Source organism: Anolis sagrei, chromosome 1, assembly GCF_037176765.1.
Source record: "Anolis sagrei isolate rAnoSag1 chromosome 1, rAnoSag1.mat, whole genome shotgun sequence".
Lineage (NCBI taxonomy): Eukaryota > Metazoa > Chordata > Lepidosauria > Squamata > Dactyloidae > Anolis > Anolis sagrei.
In genome coordinates, this window is record NC_090021.1 from 79,964,745 (window position 1) to 79,983,165 (window position 18,421).

Genomic DNA, 18,421 nt, shown 5'->3' on the forward strand with positions numbered 1-18,421 from the left:
TGAAGCAGAGTACATTGAACACATTTCAAAGTCCATCTTCATCAGGTCACATTTTATCATAGGGAATATAAAGTACACAGTTGTTGTTGTGTTCATTTGAGTTGTTTCCAACCTATGGAAACCCTAAGGTTTTCTTGGCAAGATTGATTCAGAGGGGTTTTTCCATTGCTTTCTTCTGAGGCTAAGAGAATGTGATTTGCCCAAGGTCACCCAGTGGGTTTCCATAGAGAACTGTACCTTTAATCACAGTGAATTCAAACCCTACTAGCAGTATAACTTACAAAATGAAATGAATTTAAAATCTGTACTTAATAAAAGCTGGACATGTTTAGCCTGCAGAAGAGAAGGCTGAGAGGAGATACAATGGCCATGTATAAAGTAAAGACTTTCTGTATATATTTCAGTTTTCAATATTAATGTCAAAAATACGTAGTATGATTTTACATAGGATTTGTGCTACATTAGAACAGTCAAGACAAATATCACTTAAGTAAAATAAACATTAAATATTAAATAACCAGAAAAATAAAATAAGGTGTAAACACTAAACTAATCTGGGAATCTGCTATTGCAACACATCCAATGAAGTGGTTTTAAACCAGTATAAAAAAAGATTAGGACAAGTACGTTCCAGGGGAAGTCATGGGGAGGAGGGAGCAAGCTTGTTTTCTGCAGTGGCTTCAAACTACAGGAAAGGAGATTCCACTTGAACGTTAGGAAGAACTCTCTAACTGTGAGAGCTGTTTAGCAGTGGAACTCCCTGCCCCGGGGTTTGGTGGAGGCTCCTTCCTTGGAGGCTTTTAAACAGGCCGGATGGCCATTTGTCAGGGGTACTTTGAATGTGAATTTCCTGCTTCTTGACAGGGGGTTGGACTAGATGGCCCATGAGGTCTCTTCCAACTCTATGATTCTAGAAAACAAATGCGTGAAAGAGTGACTTGTTAAATGTAACAAATATTCAATGTGTCCTCATATTAAGTTGTTCTTAATATACAAAATGCCTTGCAATTATTATTTTTCTGTAGTAAATCTATACTGCATTCTTTGAAAAAAGTTTTGAATTTAAACAGCTAAATAAATCAAGGCACTGCCTTTTTTTAGGACAGAAACAAGTGTTGTCAGGAACTATATGGGGAAGTAGATCCCATTTGGACCCTTTTGGTGACATTCACTACCATTGGTCATTTTATCCTTCAGAACCACTGAATGGACAGGATACTCAGCAATATTGTCATGCAGGAGTTTAAGTTTCATGTGTTTTGAGAAACTTATGCTTGATCTCATGGTGTTTATGGGGTTCCTATGGATTCAGTACTGTTGGATATATTTGGTTCTTCGGCTGTGTTAAACTGCAGTTCTCATAATGTGTTGGCTTTCTTGGCCTGGGCTTCTTGGCATGGAACTCCAAAACATCTTGACTGGAAGCATCTGTGTTTCCCCATTAGCAATATACAAGTTTACTGTATATGATGTGCTCATTTCTTCATGAATTCTTGAGAAGGGAATTTTCACTTTATATAGAACTTAATCCTTTGAAATATAAACATGGTGGAGAGAATCCAAATGTTGCCATTCCAAAACTATGTGACTTGGTTTAGTCAAGTTTCCCACTTGTTTTTGAGCTGTAAATTGGCTGTTTTGACAGCAGACCAACAGAAGTTCAAAGTAATCAAGCAAGGTGTAGCAGCTATACAGTAGGGGATAACATGCCAACATACATTGTGTGAGGTGGTAGCAAACTGTCTGAACCATTTTAGATCCTAGTTCAGAAAAGTAAAGTACCAGCTGGGTGTTGGTTTCATTAGTGTGTTCCTGCTGCGGTGTCAGCTTTTTAGTATAAAAGGTCAGATCAGCTTGTCAGCATTTTCAACCCTTAAATCACACCTCTCATTCGATTATCAGGGAAACACTAGGATTTGTTTCAACCAAGGGCAATTGATTTTTCCCATTTTGACTTTTATTTAGTTTTAAACTTTGTGTCTCAGGGGTTTTTTCCACACTGTAGAGCAGGGGTCCACAAACTTTTTAAACAGAGGGCCAGATCACAGTCCCACAAACTGTTGGAGGACTGGATTAAAATTTGGAAAACAACATGAATGAATTCCTATGCACACTGTACATATCTTATTGGTAATGCAAAAAACACTTAAAACAATACAATAATTAAAATGAAGAACAATTTTAACAAATATAAACTTAGTAGTATTTCAATGGGAAATGTGGACCTGCTTTTGGCTGATGATATAGGATTGTTGTTGTTGTTGTTGTTGTTGTTGTTGTTGTTGTGTGCTTTCAAGTCATTTCAGTCATAGTTGACCCTAAACGAGAGCTGGGTAAATGACCTCTGAGGGCCATGTCTAGCCCCCGGGCCTTAGTTTCAGGACCCCTGCTGTAGAACTTGTTGTAAAGGTAAAGGTTTTCCTCTGACATTAAGTTAAGTCGTGTCCGACTCTGCGGGTTGGTGCTCATTCCCATTTCTAAGCCAAAGAGCCGGCGCTGTCTGTAGACACCATGCATAACTGCATGGAGCGCCATTGCCTTCCCGCCGGAGCAGTACCTATTTTTTTAAAAGAAATTTTATTAAATTTTATATAGAATACAACGAAAGAGTGAGAACAATAAAGTATAGAAAAGTGAAGAAGAAAAGAGAAAGAGAAAAACCAGTACGGTAAAAAGTAAAAAAAACAAACATCCGAAATAAAACCCTAAAAAATAAGAAATAAACTACAAAAATATATCCACACACACAAAAGTTTTTTTAAAAAAGGAAAAGTGACTTCCATTCCATATTCTTGGATAAAATATTCTTGTTATTCAAAAATATAAAAAAAATTATTAAACATAATAAAATTGTCTCTCTTGTTTTTTATTTTTGCCGGAGCAGTACCTATTGATCTACTCACATTTGTATGTTTTCAAACTGCTAGGTTGGCAGAAGCTGGGGCTGACAACAGAAGCTCATGCTGCTCCCCGAATTAGAACCTTTCGGTCAACAATCTTAGCAGCTCAGTGGTTTAACCCACTGCTCCACCGGGGCCCTTACTGTAGAGTTATGGCACTATAATTTCACTTTAACTTCAGTGGTAACATCCTATGGACTCCTGGGATTTGTATCTTGTTGAGTTAGTAGGCTGAAAATTCCAAATATTTCCCCCTAAATATCCCATTCCATATAGGATAGAATCATAGCAGCTAAATTGGAAACATGCTGCTATAATGGTACCGTGTGAGAGGGGCCTGTGAATTTTATAAAATCCCTGCATTTTCATAGGACACTGTAAGGTTTCTGTCATGGCAATGTAGGTTGGTGTGTGGGCTTCAGAAGATACTGAGCAGCAGTCTACGCCAGTTATTTATTTAAGTAATTTAACTGATGGACCTTTCCTGGCTTGACCTCTTCCTATCCAGACCTGACAGAAATGTAAATCATTCGTGCTCTGATTGCCAGCATTTGATGTCCAGTAAAATGAGTTGGGAGATTATGATTGTGGCAGTTGTGTCACAATCATGACCTAGGTAGCAATTGTTCTGTATTCATGGTTGCTACTTCATTGTTCATAATAAAAAAGTTTGTGTATTAATATAGAAGCAGGAATACTACATCCTCCTGGTATTTTTCTATCAATTTCTGTAACATATAGAAAAGTATCATGGCTTCAGTAAATTTCACCCTGCTTGATAATTTGCCTTTCAATGATAATTGTACTATTTAACCTTCTTCCCTTTAAGACACAGTTTAAGACATATGATCCTTCTTCTCGAATGGACATGGACCCCTTTACATGACATAATTATATGAAAATCTAAAATCCGTTACAAGTTATTGCTCCAAATGTTTTTGTATCACATAATAAAATATTCACTTACGCTGTTTCTGAAATGTTTTCACAGTCAAAATACAATGAAATATGATTTACTTGTATTATGTGTGTCTCAGCCCTTTAGTGGTCTACCAAAAATCCCAATATAGACCATCTCCAAATTGCAAACATCCAACTTACAAGTGACTCCTAGTTAAGAACAGGGGTAAGGCAACAGAAAGTGAGAGAAATCTACCCACCCCAGAAGGAAAATTCACTTCTGAAAGAGTAATCAGGGGGAAAGGTGTCTCACCTGAAGCTTTCCCACCAATCCTTGCTTCCACAACAAGCCATTTTTTTCAAAAACCAATGATCACAGGGACAAAAAGTGAGATGAAATCTTCTGAACAGGGATACAGACAGCAAAACAAACATCGCTGGGGTGTTCACCCTTCCCTATGGTGTCCAAAGCTATATATGGTTGGAGTTACACTTATAAAATGTGCCTGTTCTGACTTGCATACAAATTCAACTTAAGAACAAATCTGTAGAACATATCTTGTTCAGAACTTGGGGACTGTCTGTATATGTTAGTTTTATGAGAGGAATCCCTTTGGCAATGAGGAAGTAGTATCTGCTAGCAAGTCAAATTTTTCTCAGCTTATAGACATGTTAGCAGAGTGCTGTTAACTCAGGAATGCAGAAACAGAAAACGGTTCAAGGTCTTCAGGCTTAGGAATTTGCAGTGTAAGGATATAATCTTATCTACACTTAACATGGCACTTTCCTCCCAAAGTTATCACATTGGGCACAGATAAACAACAGGAGAAAGCAGACTTGGGTACTGTAATTTATTTTTTAAATATTTGTCTCAAGAAATCCAGCAACCAAGACAAGAAGCTTGATGTAATGTATTAAATTGTATACAGCACTCAAAATTTCTAATAATAAAGTATTGTTTTAAAATCACATTTTTCTCATAATAGACAACAACAATAACAATTCCAAAAACAAGAGTCAAAACTAAGGAAACATTAATAATTATTGGAAAATACTCAGAAAAGCTACACCGTAATCATAACATTCCTAATTCTTGAATATAATATAGTTTTCAAACAGAATCTGTTGAAGAGGGATTATTAAGCTACATATAGCAATTTCATATTTTAATCAAAAGATTTGCCTCCCACATGCTTTTTTGCTATTTAACTTCATTATAATTTATTCCAGTTTCTTATAGTTTTCCTTGTTGTTTTTGTTAATTGACATGTTCATGGAAAGGCATACCTAGATGAAAATTCTGCTTCTAGGGTTCCCCGAGTCTGACATGACAGATTCAACAGCACAAGGGAACCATTTGTCCTGAGTTCACAGTCTGATGTGGCATCGCTCTGGTGGGTTTTTAAATGCAGCTTGCCTGAAGTATTCTTAAAACCCTGCAAAATAGTAGCTGTACTATTTATCTAGTGATAGAGGTCCCTTTTCATTTCCCAGGTTAGTAATCCCTGCACCAGCTTTGCATCTTGGAAGCTGAAGGAGATTTGCATTGAGCTTTTGAAACCTGTTTTGAAAACAATAAGATATAACGCCAGTTTGATGTAATATAGTTTACCCTTTGTGTTCTGGCCTGCTTCCCAGACATTGAGTTGTTTTTGGCTGCTGTGGCAAAGTTGCTGCAATTTCTAATAACCATCAGAAGAAAGGAAAGAGAGAGAGACCAGTAACTGCACTTTAAGTGAAACTCTCAAAAACAGATATTTCTCAGAAAGCCTTAGATAAGATCTGAAATCTTTGATTGGGCTTTTCCTGCATGGCAGGGGGTTGGACTAAATGGTCCATGTGATTTCTTCCAATGTTATCATTCTGTGCTTCTATGATTCTATGAAAGCAGCTTGGAGGAACAGTCAGCTGTAATATGACCAGGATGCTGTCCACATGCTCAAACTGTCGTATCTGGAATGGCTGGCATCTCCGTATTACTGCAGTTCATGCTTCTTTCTGATTGACACCGATTTTATAGGCTCATAAGAACACTATATCAAATTGTTGAACTCAATAGCATTAAAAAAGCCCCAACCCCCAAATGCAGTATAAAGATGAGCCACTTTCCCGAAAGGCAAGGAGCAATTTGGATTAGTTGCTTAAAAGCTTTTAGAGTGTGGCATTGTTAAATCAGCATAACCAAGTTCAGTGCACTTTGCTTTGCTGTATGGGTTTTTAGTGCAAGTTGCATACAAATATACATACCTACATATATAGAGAGAGTTTACAATTGGCTGTCCTCCCCCCCCCTCCCGCCACACACACACACATCCCCTTTCTGTCTCTTGCTTGCATTGATGCTACCATACACTTCAGTTCAGAAATCTGTAGAAGGCTCTACCGTTAGAGACCTCAGTTTAGCCTGAAGATCTACCAAATATTGTATGTTTCTTCGTGCCTCCCACGTGGTACGGTATTATTGTTGCTGACACTGTGCCCATAAAAGCTGAGAATGAATTCGTCGCCCAATAATTTTCAAGTTTTCAGACATTACTTCACTAGGTGGTTCTAGGCTACATTTTGTGTGTTCCCCACACCAGGAGCCAGAGCTGAAATATTGTATGGAAGGAAAGCAATTTCTTTCCATTTCCATTTGGCAAAACTTCCACTTCTATTACAATTGGCTGATAATGTAGGGAAGGATCGTTCATGTTATCCTCCCTACTGTTTTGCTTTGTTTTTGAGAATGATTTATTGCATACCATTTGTGTGTCAGATCTGTTTTCAAAACCGTATGTTGCCTGAAAGATGTCAAAATGTTCCATATTTGTTCTCCAGTATCCTCTTTCAGTTTTTGGTGATTCAATGAAGCAGAAGCAAAAGAATAGTGTTCACTGAAGACCCAGGCTAAAATGCGCCCTCTCTCTTTCTCTCTCACTTGCTCCTTTATCTGTGTCTGTGTTTTTTACCTTTTCTGAAGACTACACCAAAACACATTCCAGAAACCAACCCAATGGCAGGATGGGAAAATGCGCTGAAAATCTTTGCAAAGTAGAGTCAATGAGAAAACTGTTTCTGCAAAAGGATATTGAATACCACTCTTGAACATGTTTAAATATAACAATTAACAATGTACCCCTGGGATTAAACCTATCCACATTCTCAGCTGCCCTTCCTTAGGAGGGCAAGAGTAGATCAGTGCTTACCCAACATCAAGTTGCCATTTGTTGCTATTTAGAGCCCTCATGACCTTTGCTTCTTCCACTCTTCATGCCAACAAGTGGAAGACTATAACAGAATCACTTTTATTGCAGGAAGTGAACTGATGCAATTCTAATCAAATATAAAACTTCCCTGAACCACAAAAAAACTAAAATTCTCTGCTTTTGTTTCTCTCTTTCTCTCTGTTTGTGTATCTGCTTCTTATTTTTTCTGAAGGCTACACCAAAAGCATTTCAGAGACCAATCTAATGGCAGAAGAGGTAATCAATAAAATAGCAGAGAAAATAAGTTACTTTTTTCATACTTGTTTCCTTATCTTTGACAAGAAGCAGGGCCAGCCTTGGTTAGTACTTGGGTGGGAAACTGCCAATGAAAGCCATGTTCTGTAGGCTGTATTTCTGATGAAGGAACTGAAATACATCACTAATTTAATCACTGAAGATTCCTTGCCTAAGAAAACCCTATGACATTCACGAGGTCACTATAATTTAACAGTCAACTTGAAGGCACACACATACACCCAATGAATAATGCTAATGGGTTGTATTTCAAATATTAATGAATAATGGGAAAAAAACCTAACTTTCTGAGATGGAGCAAACTTCCTAACCCATTGCAACTCCCAATGAACTCCCCAAAGGATTCCCTACTTCCCTAATGCATCCTCCCACCAGCACAAGCCAGTTTTAAAATACTGTAGATCATTGGAAAAGAAAGGGAGGACAAAGAAATATCAATAACAGGATTTAGCCTCTTGGGATGGGCTTTTGTGAAACCAATGCCAGAAATCACTGCAGTCCTATTTGCATGTACCTGGAACAAAGCAATATGGAATTGAGTTGGGCTTGCTTCTGAGTAGACATGGCTAGAATTGCACTAACATCTCTGTATCTATCTGGCTGGCTGCCACCTCCATTATTGCTATTTCTTTGAAACCTGTTGCTGTCAGTGTCCTGACCAGGTACCAGATTTTAATATGTGTTACCCAAATTATGTTGAAATTACAGGTGAAACACACAGTCACTCCTTGTATTATGGTTTATTTAACCAGGAGCTCACTAAAATATTTTATAGCACAGCATAAAATAATTGGATATGCAGATTATGAGAAGACAGATGAAACCTAGGAAATAGCTGTAGATGCTAAATCTGCAGATGCTTTTTATGAATTATGGTAATTTTCAATTGCTATGAATCACATCCACCTTTGCAGTTATTAGTTACAGTAATGAAAATGCATCACAATTTGGTCTGTAAGTATTTGTAATTTTAAGATTATTATGTAGAGTATTTTCTTATCCACAGTGTCCAAAGGCAAAGCAAAATAACATTTTGAAACCAAGATTGCTTTAATAAAAGCAGCACAATTCCAATAAATTAGGACAGCCTGAACACTATTTCTTCCCACATAGCTGCAAGGAGATGTAGATTTGATGCTGCTGTAACCTTTCTATCCTTGAGCTAGAAAGCATCATGAGGAAATTAAAAGCAGAGATCAGTAATGGGAGAACATGATGCTCCATTTTGTATAATTGCAATGATGCAGAAGAATTAGAGCTTTGGAACAGTATATAGGGGGGAATAAAGGCTTGACTGTTCATTCTTTGAATGATTCTCATTTCTGGTAGCTTGAGTTTGTTTATTCCACAAACTCACAGACTTTAACACGCAAACTGACCCTAACCTAATATGACTTCGGGATGTCCCAGAAGCAGGTTTAGTATTAATTTAGTGGGACACCAAATAATAATATTCCAGGCAAAATAAAAAATAATAAAATCCATCATTTCATCTAAAACATTTATAAATGTAGCTGAATTAAATTTAGCTACAGGGAAAATTGGGATTCAAACTGTCAGTCTGAGTTGCTTATTCTAAAATGACATGAGAACACCTACTAGTTTGAGAATCAGAAACTGGATGGCTTTAAGCAGGGTGTCAATACAATTCTGATTTGTTAAAATTAGTACAGTGGTATGGGTTACCAGCATTACTGATGTATGAGAGTTAGGTGGGCCCTTGGTATCTGCTGGGGTTTGGTTCCAGGATCTCCCCTCCTCATTACTACCAAAATCCATGGATTCTCAAGTTCATCATATTCAATGATGTAATAAAAAGATATCCCTATATAATATGGCAAAATTGGCTTGCTTTTTGGATCTCTTCCTCCTCTATTTGCATTATGCAAGCATAATTACTTTCTATGGGGAAAAGCATCATTACATATAGCCACTTGCTCTTTTTCTTGTGGACCCACTGAATTTGTTTATTTGTTTATTTACCTTATTTGTATCCTGCCTTTCTCTACCCCGAGGGGGACTCAAGGCGGCTTACAACATACAATATCCAACTAAAAACATGGTTTAAAATTAAAAACAGTAAAAATAATTAAAATACATTTCAATGAATCACGTCATCCAGAGTCAGAGTCCAAGGTCATTCTGTAGTCATATTGCACATTTTCCATATTAATATTTTTGCACTGCTCTATTTTTCAAAAGCCTCCTCCCAGAGCCAGATTTTGACTCTCCTTCTGAACACTAGGAGGGAGGGGGCTGCCCTGAGATCACTAAGGAGGGAATTCCACCACTGAGAAGGTCCTGTCTCTCATCCCTACCAGCCATGCTTGCGAAAAAGGTGGGACCGAGAGCAGGGCCTCCCCAGACAATCTTAATCATTGAGGTGGTTCATAAGGGGAGATACGTTTGGACAGGTATTCTGAATTTTATCTCTCTTGTACTATTCAGTAACTCTTGTTTAAACATAACCAAATTCTAACTTTAGTCACACACTAGCTATGTTTATTATTGAGAACTGCTGGCCACATTACATAGAGAACTAAATAAGAGAGCAATCCTTCCCCTTAGACATATCCCCCCTTTTGGCCTTCTTGGTTTCCATCAAATGCATTCAACAACAACAAAAATTCCAGATACTTTCATTACTGTCTTGGGCTAGGGTGGAGTTGACTTGCATGACTATGCATAATGGTTTAGCAGACAGAACCTACCATTGGCAGAAGTAGACCTTGGAAAATTATTTTTGGACTATAACTCCCAGAATCTCACTGAGTATATTAGGCGTTGCAGTCAAAACAGCATTTCCAAGCTGTGGACAGTAAGTGGTTGCCTCAGGTTTCAGATGCTGTGAGACAAGAGCAAGGCGGCAGCAGAGACCTTGCTGTTGCCATGCAGTTTGACCTAAGCTCACCCTAAATAGCCTGCTGTGGATCAGATGTAGCAGAGGATCCTATCCCATTGCCAGTGTCAAGTGTGAAAGCAGGCGTGCTGGATAATGTGTAACACGCTTAATGCCAAGATTAAGACCAGTTAATATTTAGCTTGTTTAGAAACAAGACAAAATGGCTTTCATTCTGGAAAGGTGGCTTCAATCAAGGATAGAGAACAAGTATAACATGACCTGCATTATAGTAGACAACAGAAATAGAGAACACAGAAATTCACTGTGAGTTTCACTGATTTTAGAAGAGAATATAATGGGATAGTAATTGCCACATTTCACTCTGATGGGGAAACATTAATGTAGCCTTTCCAAAATTTGGAGCCCTTCTAATGAATTGGAGTACTCACCATCTTCAGCCAGTATTGTGTAGCCCAATACACACAGAGAGTGCTGAGTTGAGGTAAGGTGTACCAAGGGTATCTGTTTGGAGTTTGGAGTGCTTTTCATAAATGTGAGTGTATATGTCATGAATATGAATAAAACAAATGAATAACCTAATCTATACAGTTTGGGGCTTAATGACAGTATTACATATTCCTTCCTTTACTTTACTTTCCATATGAAATGAATGGCATGATGATAGAACCTAGAATAGCAAATAAGGAGATACTGATGGACCAACTGTGTGAAGCTCAAAGTTCAGTGGGGATGCCATATATCTAAAAATTGTACACACCCCAGAGCGAGATTGCAAATAATGTACCTTGCACAGAAAATCTAGTTGTGGTGGTTGCTAAGCCATTATATGAAGACGATGTCAGCCAGGAATGACTCCCCAAAAATCCTTCACTTGGTGTCGCCTAATAGCTGACACAGCACATCCTGATGTAATCAACCACAGGCCACACATACACATTCATGGGCTACTCCCACCTAACTATGTTTTTCTTTCCATACTTGTCACCCTTTTTTTATTCACTTCTCACTGAAGAATCTGGATGATATCTTTGACAAGGTGTAGCACTATTATCTATTCTATCTTTTCATTAGCTTACAGTTCTCTCCGCAGGGAAGGGTGGGGTGTTCAGTGTAAATTGAAGTCCAAACATGTAAAACACAGACAGGGATGTTTGAGGACTTTTTTGCTTTTAGTTAAGAGGGCTGGTGTTGAATCTTAAATTACTCCTTGTAAATTAATTCGCTTACTTTTATCTCACTGACTACATAAAATTCTTAGCAGACAAATATATAGGATTGTGCTGTTAGTTACTCCTTATTGACAGTTTCCCATCATGATGTGAGCATTTTTTTGATTGTCTATCCTTTATGTCCTTATGTAGCTGAATAGAAGTATTTGCTAAACAAAAAAGAAGATGAATAACTGGACCCCCCCCCCCCTTTCTGCCAAAGTTGTAAGAAGGAAGTTTTTGAATTTATTCTGTAAAAAACATAGCTGAATCTCACTCTGGAGTAGGACAGTGCAGGATAATAAATAACTACCATCATCCTCCACATTAATGGTGTCTACTTTTGTGGATTTGATCATCATGAATTTGATTTAAAATATCAATGCTAGTATTCTCTAGTCATCCAGTGTAACTTTGTGGTTAATTTCCTCTAGTCATGCTGGAGGACCTAGAGTTTTCTAGAGAGAACGTCTCTCTAGGAATCTCTAGATCTTCCAATGTGATTCTGTGATCAACTTCCATTGGAATATGACAATAGAATTGTGTTGGTAGACCTAGACATTCTTAGAAAGGTTTTCTCTCAAGTAAAACGTCTTTATTTACAGTTTTACAGTTTTATATGGGGTCTAATCCCAGCAAATGTGGAGGATTGACTATATTTGTATTCCACGTCTAGATCATTTTCTAAAACATATGAAGAAAACTTTTAGAATGCTAAACGGTCTCTAGCATGGAATCAGATACAGACCATCATCCCTTCATTTGTTTTTTGCTTTTTCAGTGTCTTCTGTAGAAGAATTTTCTCCCAGCTTTTTTTTTTCTGTGTCAGGAGCAACTTGAGAAACTGCATGTCACTTCTGGTGTGAGAGAATTGGCCGTCTGCAAGGACATTGCCCAGAGGATGTCCAGATGTTTGATGTTTTACTATCCTTGTGGGAGGTTTATCTCATGTCCCTGCATGGGGATCTGGAACTGACAGAGGGAGCTCAACTCACTCTCCCTAGATTTGAATCGCTGACCTATTGGTCAGCAGTCCTGCCGGCACAGGGGTTGAACCCATTGCGTTGCCCTTTCAGCTGAAGAGTAGTCACTTTTTTATGGATCCTTTCACACTACTCAATTATAGTGCTATGATTCCACTTTAAGGGGTACAAACGTATCTTATGGTGAGACATTAGATGATCTCTGACTGAGAAAAATGCTTCTCCCTAAGATGGAAATCTCAGGATTTATAGGAGGTTGCCATAGATTTTAAAGTGGAATCATATTGCCATATCTATGTATTGCTCATTGGCTCTGTGTCATTGGTAGTCTTTTACAATGTTGTACTTTATATATTCAGATAGGTTTTTGTGGATCAATAAATGCATGTTTTGCATGAAGTGTTGTGTTTAGGTTCTATCCACCAATAGATCCATATGATCTGCTTTGAAATGAATTATGAGTCCACACTGCCATATAATCCAGTTCAAAGCAGATAATCTGGATTTTATATGGCAGTGTAAAAGGGGCCTTTTTTCTAGTAGCAAAAAGGCACAGCTAGTGGATAGTACTTCTGGTTCCAACACCAGCATGCTGGATAATCTTTTGGAGCAAACTTGGAGCCCTTTGGGGTGGTGTGTGGTGAGAAAAATCCTATTACGTGAGTAGAAGTTCATTACACAATGTTGAACTGCAGAAACAGTGAGTTGCCTTTAAAATTGTGCATTTTCTGTGACATGATCTTCCATAGTCTACAATCTGCTGAGTTGGATGTGTGAAGTTATCTGGCAATATATTGGATAACCATGCATTCATTATTCATGACTAGGCCAGTTTAAGATGAGCTCCAAGCCCCCCTGGCATTAATGGTACCATACTGTGAACACTCCTGTTCCCAAATGTAATGAAACCAAATAAATATGTCTAACTTGGACTGTGTACATCTTAGCAAAATCCCACTGTATGCAGGAGCAATGTGAACTGTTTTTTTCTTAAAAACACTGCCTTCTGGCTTTGTTCTTGAGAGTCGTGCCATTAAAATTTCATATGGAGATTATTAGTGTTTGTGATATACAATTCTCCATGTTCAGATTGTTTAGGATATTTTAAGATGTGAATGCCAAGAGACTCTTTCTGGCACATTTCAACAAACATTGCAGTCAGGGATTCAGCACTGTAAAGGCAGGGATTTCAATTCCATTATCTTCCTGCTTACAGTATAAAATGTCCTGAAAGTTATAGGTAAGGGCAGGATTTGTGTTTTCAAATGAGTACCTATAGTAAGACTCCTGTATCTCTGTGTGTCCTCCCAAGGATTTTCCTAGGTTCTGAAATGAAACTGTATAGTAACTTCTAGGAATAGCACAACACAGAATCGCCTGGGCATTTTTTTGCACCAAAAAGTTAACCTGGCTAAGAAAACTGATAAAAATCTAAATATTTGTTCGAATAGGAGCAGTTGGGATAATGTTTGATTTTTTAAAAAAGTCTGCATATGAGAAACGCTGAAACCCGAAGTAATTTGTTACTATTCTGGTGATACCATCTCAAAATATCTATGTTGTAGGTGTAGCTTTGTAGGGGTTCTGCAATAAAATATAATGCCATTATGATTTATCATTAATTCATTAGCGCTAATGCTTCCATGTGCTCCTGATGATAACCCAATGAGACTGGCGTGTTGGACCATTTCAGTCATCTCAGCCTTTTAGTTTGCAGACTGACTGCCTTCAGAGACTCCCTTCCCCTTTAATGGCTCTGCAGAGGAAGCTCTCTGAATTTGGATTTGGGGGCAGGTTTTGGGCATAACTTCAGTTATTGGCAGTTCTGACCAGAAGTATGTAGGCTGTACATCCATCCCAGCTTCCCACAGGTCCAGAACTTATTCAAACAACCCCTGTGCTGTCAGGAAATAATCTGGAGTTGTTGGCATTACCTGGCAGATAAGAATATATTAAAATGTAAACAAAATTCAGTGGATGAAAGTTTAAAGTTTTCAATAATTTGTAATAAGAAATGTTTATGCCCATTAATTGTTACTAAAACAGCTTATGTTTCTAAGAAATTTTTCCAGCTTTCTGCTTTCCAGAAACCCTTTCCACATTGACTTGTCTGACCTTTAGCTGAGGTTCTTGTTTTTGGATTACATACAAATACAGCAGCTTAGCATTTAGTCCTTGAAATGCTGTGAATGTTAGTAGTTTTAGCCAGTTTTAAGTAAGCGATTAATCTTCAACTTCCCATGGGTAGTAAAACCTTCTTTTGAATGCCCAACCCTTGGATTTAACAGTATGATATTAAATCCCTAAACAGCACTGGGGACAGGTTCAGTGAAATGTAGTTTCTGAGCTAGCTGGGTCAATTCTAATATTGTACTGTCTGATGTAAATAAAATAGTAGCTGTGAGTTCTAAAGAAGAAGGGACCATTATAGGATCATTGGTGAGAACAGATCTAGAAACAGGTTTTTTTCTTGCAACTGTGCATGTCTTAATTGCTACACAATATTAAAGACTCTGGAACTTTTCTCCACTTCTGCAGTTTTGGGGAGGGGGGTGGTAAAGAGAATATATAGTAAGAAGAGAAAACAAAATGCAGAGGCAACTATGAGCTGTCTTATGGTTTCTGATATGGCAATAGTAGATTCTAAGGCTTCATGTTGTCTGGACAGACTTCTCACCCCACCCAAAAAGTCTGATTTCTGCTTCACAGTAACTCAACTCTATGCATTGCATTGATTGAGCAAAATAGTTAGGTATTTAATAGCCAGTCCTCCAAAGGAATTGTTACCTGGGAGCGGGCATCAAGAAGGCCTTCTTATGGGTCCTCACTAGACATGGCCCTCCATTTCCTAGATTCCAATGCATTGTCACTGTGGATAAAGATTATGTGATTTGTATTGCAGCATCTGAAGGCCATCTTTCCTGACCATTGCCTAGTCTAAATGAAGAGGTTGACAGTTGTAGCCCAGGACATCTAAATGACACCAGAGCATCATTCTCTCCCCCTCCCTCTCTCTCTGTCTCTCTCTCTTTCTCTCTCATACACATAGATTACGCTTAGATTACTGCAATGCTCTCTACGTGGGGTTGCCTCTGAAGACTGCCCGGAAGCTGCAACAAGTACAACGCGCGGCAGCCAGATTACTAACGGGTGCGGGGTACAGGGAGCACACCACTCCGCTGTTACTCGAACTCCACTGGCTGCCGATTAGCTTCCGAGCACAATTCAAAGTGCTGGTGTTAACCTATAAAGCCCTAAACGACTCCGGCCCTGTTTACCTCTCCGAACGTATTCTCCCCTACGAACCATCAAGACCACTAAGATCGTCTGGAGGGGCCCTGCTCTCGGTCCCTCCACCTGCACAAGCACGGCTGGTGGGGACGAGGGACAGGGCCTTCTCGATGGTGGCCCCTCGACTTTGGACCTCCCTGCCATTAGAGATCAGAACTGCCCCCTCCCTCATGACGTTCAGGAAACTAACAAAGACCTGGTTGTGGAATGCGGCATTTGACAACTGATTTAATTCTTTGCCTACATGAAAGGAGGATGATGAATGGGATTGTGATGGTGTCGGACGATTTGGCTCTTTTAACTGGGATGATAATGTTTTAATGTGTATGGTGCTGATATTTTAATCGTGTAATGAAGTGGCATTGTGTTGTTATTGTATATTTTTTGTATGTTAACACATGTTGTGAACCGGTCCGAATCCCTCTTTGAAGGTGAGAGGGTCGGTATATAAAACCTAAAAATAAATAAATAAATAAATATACAAGTGAACTATAACACCCAGAGTTAAAGGTCAGTCACCCCAAAAGTCCAGCAGTATTCCCAGTTGGCCATGTTGAATTTGTGTGCCACGTTTGGTCCATGTTGGGTCTGTGTGCCAAGTTAGTTCTAGGTTCATCATGGGGTGGGGTTCAGAATGCTCTTAGATCACAAGTGAACTATACATCCCTGTCCCTACAACTCCTATAAATGATGGTGATATAAATCAAACCTCTCTCTCTGGTATATTCAGTTGTTGTGTGCCATAGGAAAGAGTAGATAAGGATTAAGGGAGAGGCAGTGAGCGGGGTCATGCAAATTCCACACCAAGGGAGAGAGAATGGAACCCTGGGATGTGGCTCATTGTAACCTGTAGTGTCCTTAGGGGCCCCTCAGCACTGTGGGTTAAAGCAGTTAGTGGAGGCTGGAGGCTGTCTGTGGAAGTAGACACCCCTGCCACATAAACATATACATTTTAACTTTTACTATATATGTGTGTGTGTATACTTGCATGAATGGGGACATGCAACTGGGATTGCATAGATAGGGTGCCTGGTTGAACATACAGTGAGCAACAGGTCCATGTGCCATAAACTAATTGTGTCTGGATAGCACTTTTCCATGCTTTGTATGCTTCAGCTCTGAACTGGGAGCACGAGTGCTCTTCAAACTTGCAGAGAGTTTTTTCTGTTAAGCCTTCATCTGACGTAATGTTATTTGAGGTATACAAATGTAGCAAATAAATAAATAAATAAATAAATAAATTTGTGCTAATTTCATTGTCTGATTATTGGAGCAAAGGACGTCAGCAAATGAATTGACACAGTTCCCTGTGTCACCTTCACATGTAAAATGCCCTGAACTTTTCCTGGACTGTGGAATCTGTACATGTTATTCTATATAGAATAACTATAATGGAATGGCTTGCTGCCATTCCAAATATATCATACATGTTTGTTCTTTTTAAAAAATATTCTTAAATATATATACATAACCATAATTACCATACTTTTTTCTTTAATGTTTTTTCTATGTTAAAAGAATGCTTACACACAATACAGTAATGCAAATTTTGGTCTGTTATGCTCTATACTCAATCAAAGACTTCTCATACTTCATGTGATATCTAGTGGGACCCAAAAATAGTAAGACATACCATGTACTTCAATCCACTTAACAAATGCTTATTATTTCTGTGTTGTTTTGCTTTATTTTCGGCTGCATATTTATGAACTTCTTTTTGACAACACCTAGGCTGACCCAGCAGGCCTTCTTTTTACTAATTCATGACTAATCCATTAACATCAGGATTGTTGGTTTTTTTCATTAACATATGACCAATATTTCATTTGTTTCTGACAGATCTAGCCATTAGAGTGAGAATTAGGGATGCTGATTCAGAGTTTCGTAGAAAGACAGAGTTTTTTTGTTGTAGTAGTAGTAGTAGTAGTTGTTTTGGCTATGACTATGGGATTGCTACTACCCAGGAGGGAAGAATGCTTTATTGTGTGCATAAATGCTTGTAACAAAAACCTGATAGCCATTTTTCCTAACTATTCCCCACCTCCTGTAAGACTCTTTCTAGAAGCCCTTCCTATGAGACGATGCAGATCTGCCATTTCATCAGATGTGGCTCCCAGCCTTTCTCTTTAAATGTGAGCTAGAAACCTCAGGAGATGTATAATAATGTTGGGTTTGGCTATCCCAGGTTGACTAAATGACAACAAACGCAACTTGTAATCACAGGATTAACAGGCACTTTCTTTTTTCTCTTTTCCTTTTAGTATCTGAAAGCTCTAAATTACAAGACAAAAAAGCTGCTTCATCCAGCCGCCCTTCCTCTGCTGCTTTAGGGCAGAACACAAACAACGCTGGCGCCAGACCAGGTACCCATTTGCATGCTTCCTGCTGCTTTTGCTGGCCTAGATCTGCGGCACCGCTGGCACTCGGTTGGAAGCCTCCTGGCCATGAGACTCCTTCTCCTGGGAGGCTATGCCCACTTCAACATCTTTGAGGCATTCAACAATTACACTTTTAATCTTACTGACATTTTAACAGTTGATGGTTTAAAACTATAGTGAGAGGATGATGTATTTTGAAACACTGTAATTCTCTGAAGTTTGTGTTTTGTTGCTTTTAATGGCTGTTTAGTTGTATGTTGTGCTACTTCGTTACTTGTTCTTTAAAATCACTTTATTAATTTGTTTTCAAGTATGATATTAATTACAGTGGGATAAATAGTTATTATTTGCATTAACTGTATATATTCAAGGCTATATTTTTAGGCTTAAAAAGT

General features: G+C 38.5%; 1 protein-coding gene across 9 annotated transcripts in view; it reads left to right on the forward strand.

Moving 5' to 3' along the window:
- The window catches only part of MAP7 (microtubule associated protein 7), a 157,488-nt gene that overhangs the window by 83,255 nt on the left and 55,812 nt on the right, over positions 1-18,421 (forward strand). For all 9 annotated transcript variants that reach the window (XM_067466538.1, XM_067466555.1, XM_060753425.2 and 6 more), the window contains exon 2: positions 17,910-18,011. In XM_067466538.1, coding sequence (XP_067322639.1) covers positions 17,910-18,011 — 102 coding nt within the window. The remainder of the gene's footprint in view (positions 1-17,909; positions 18,012-18,421) is intronic.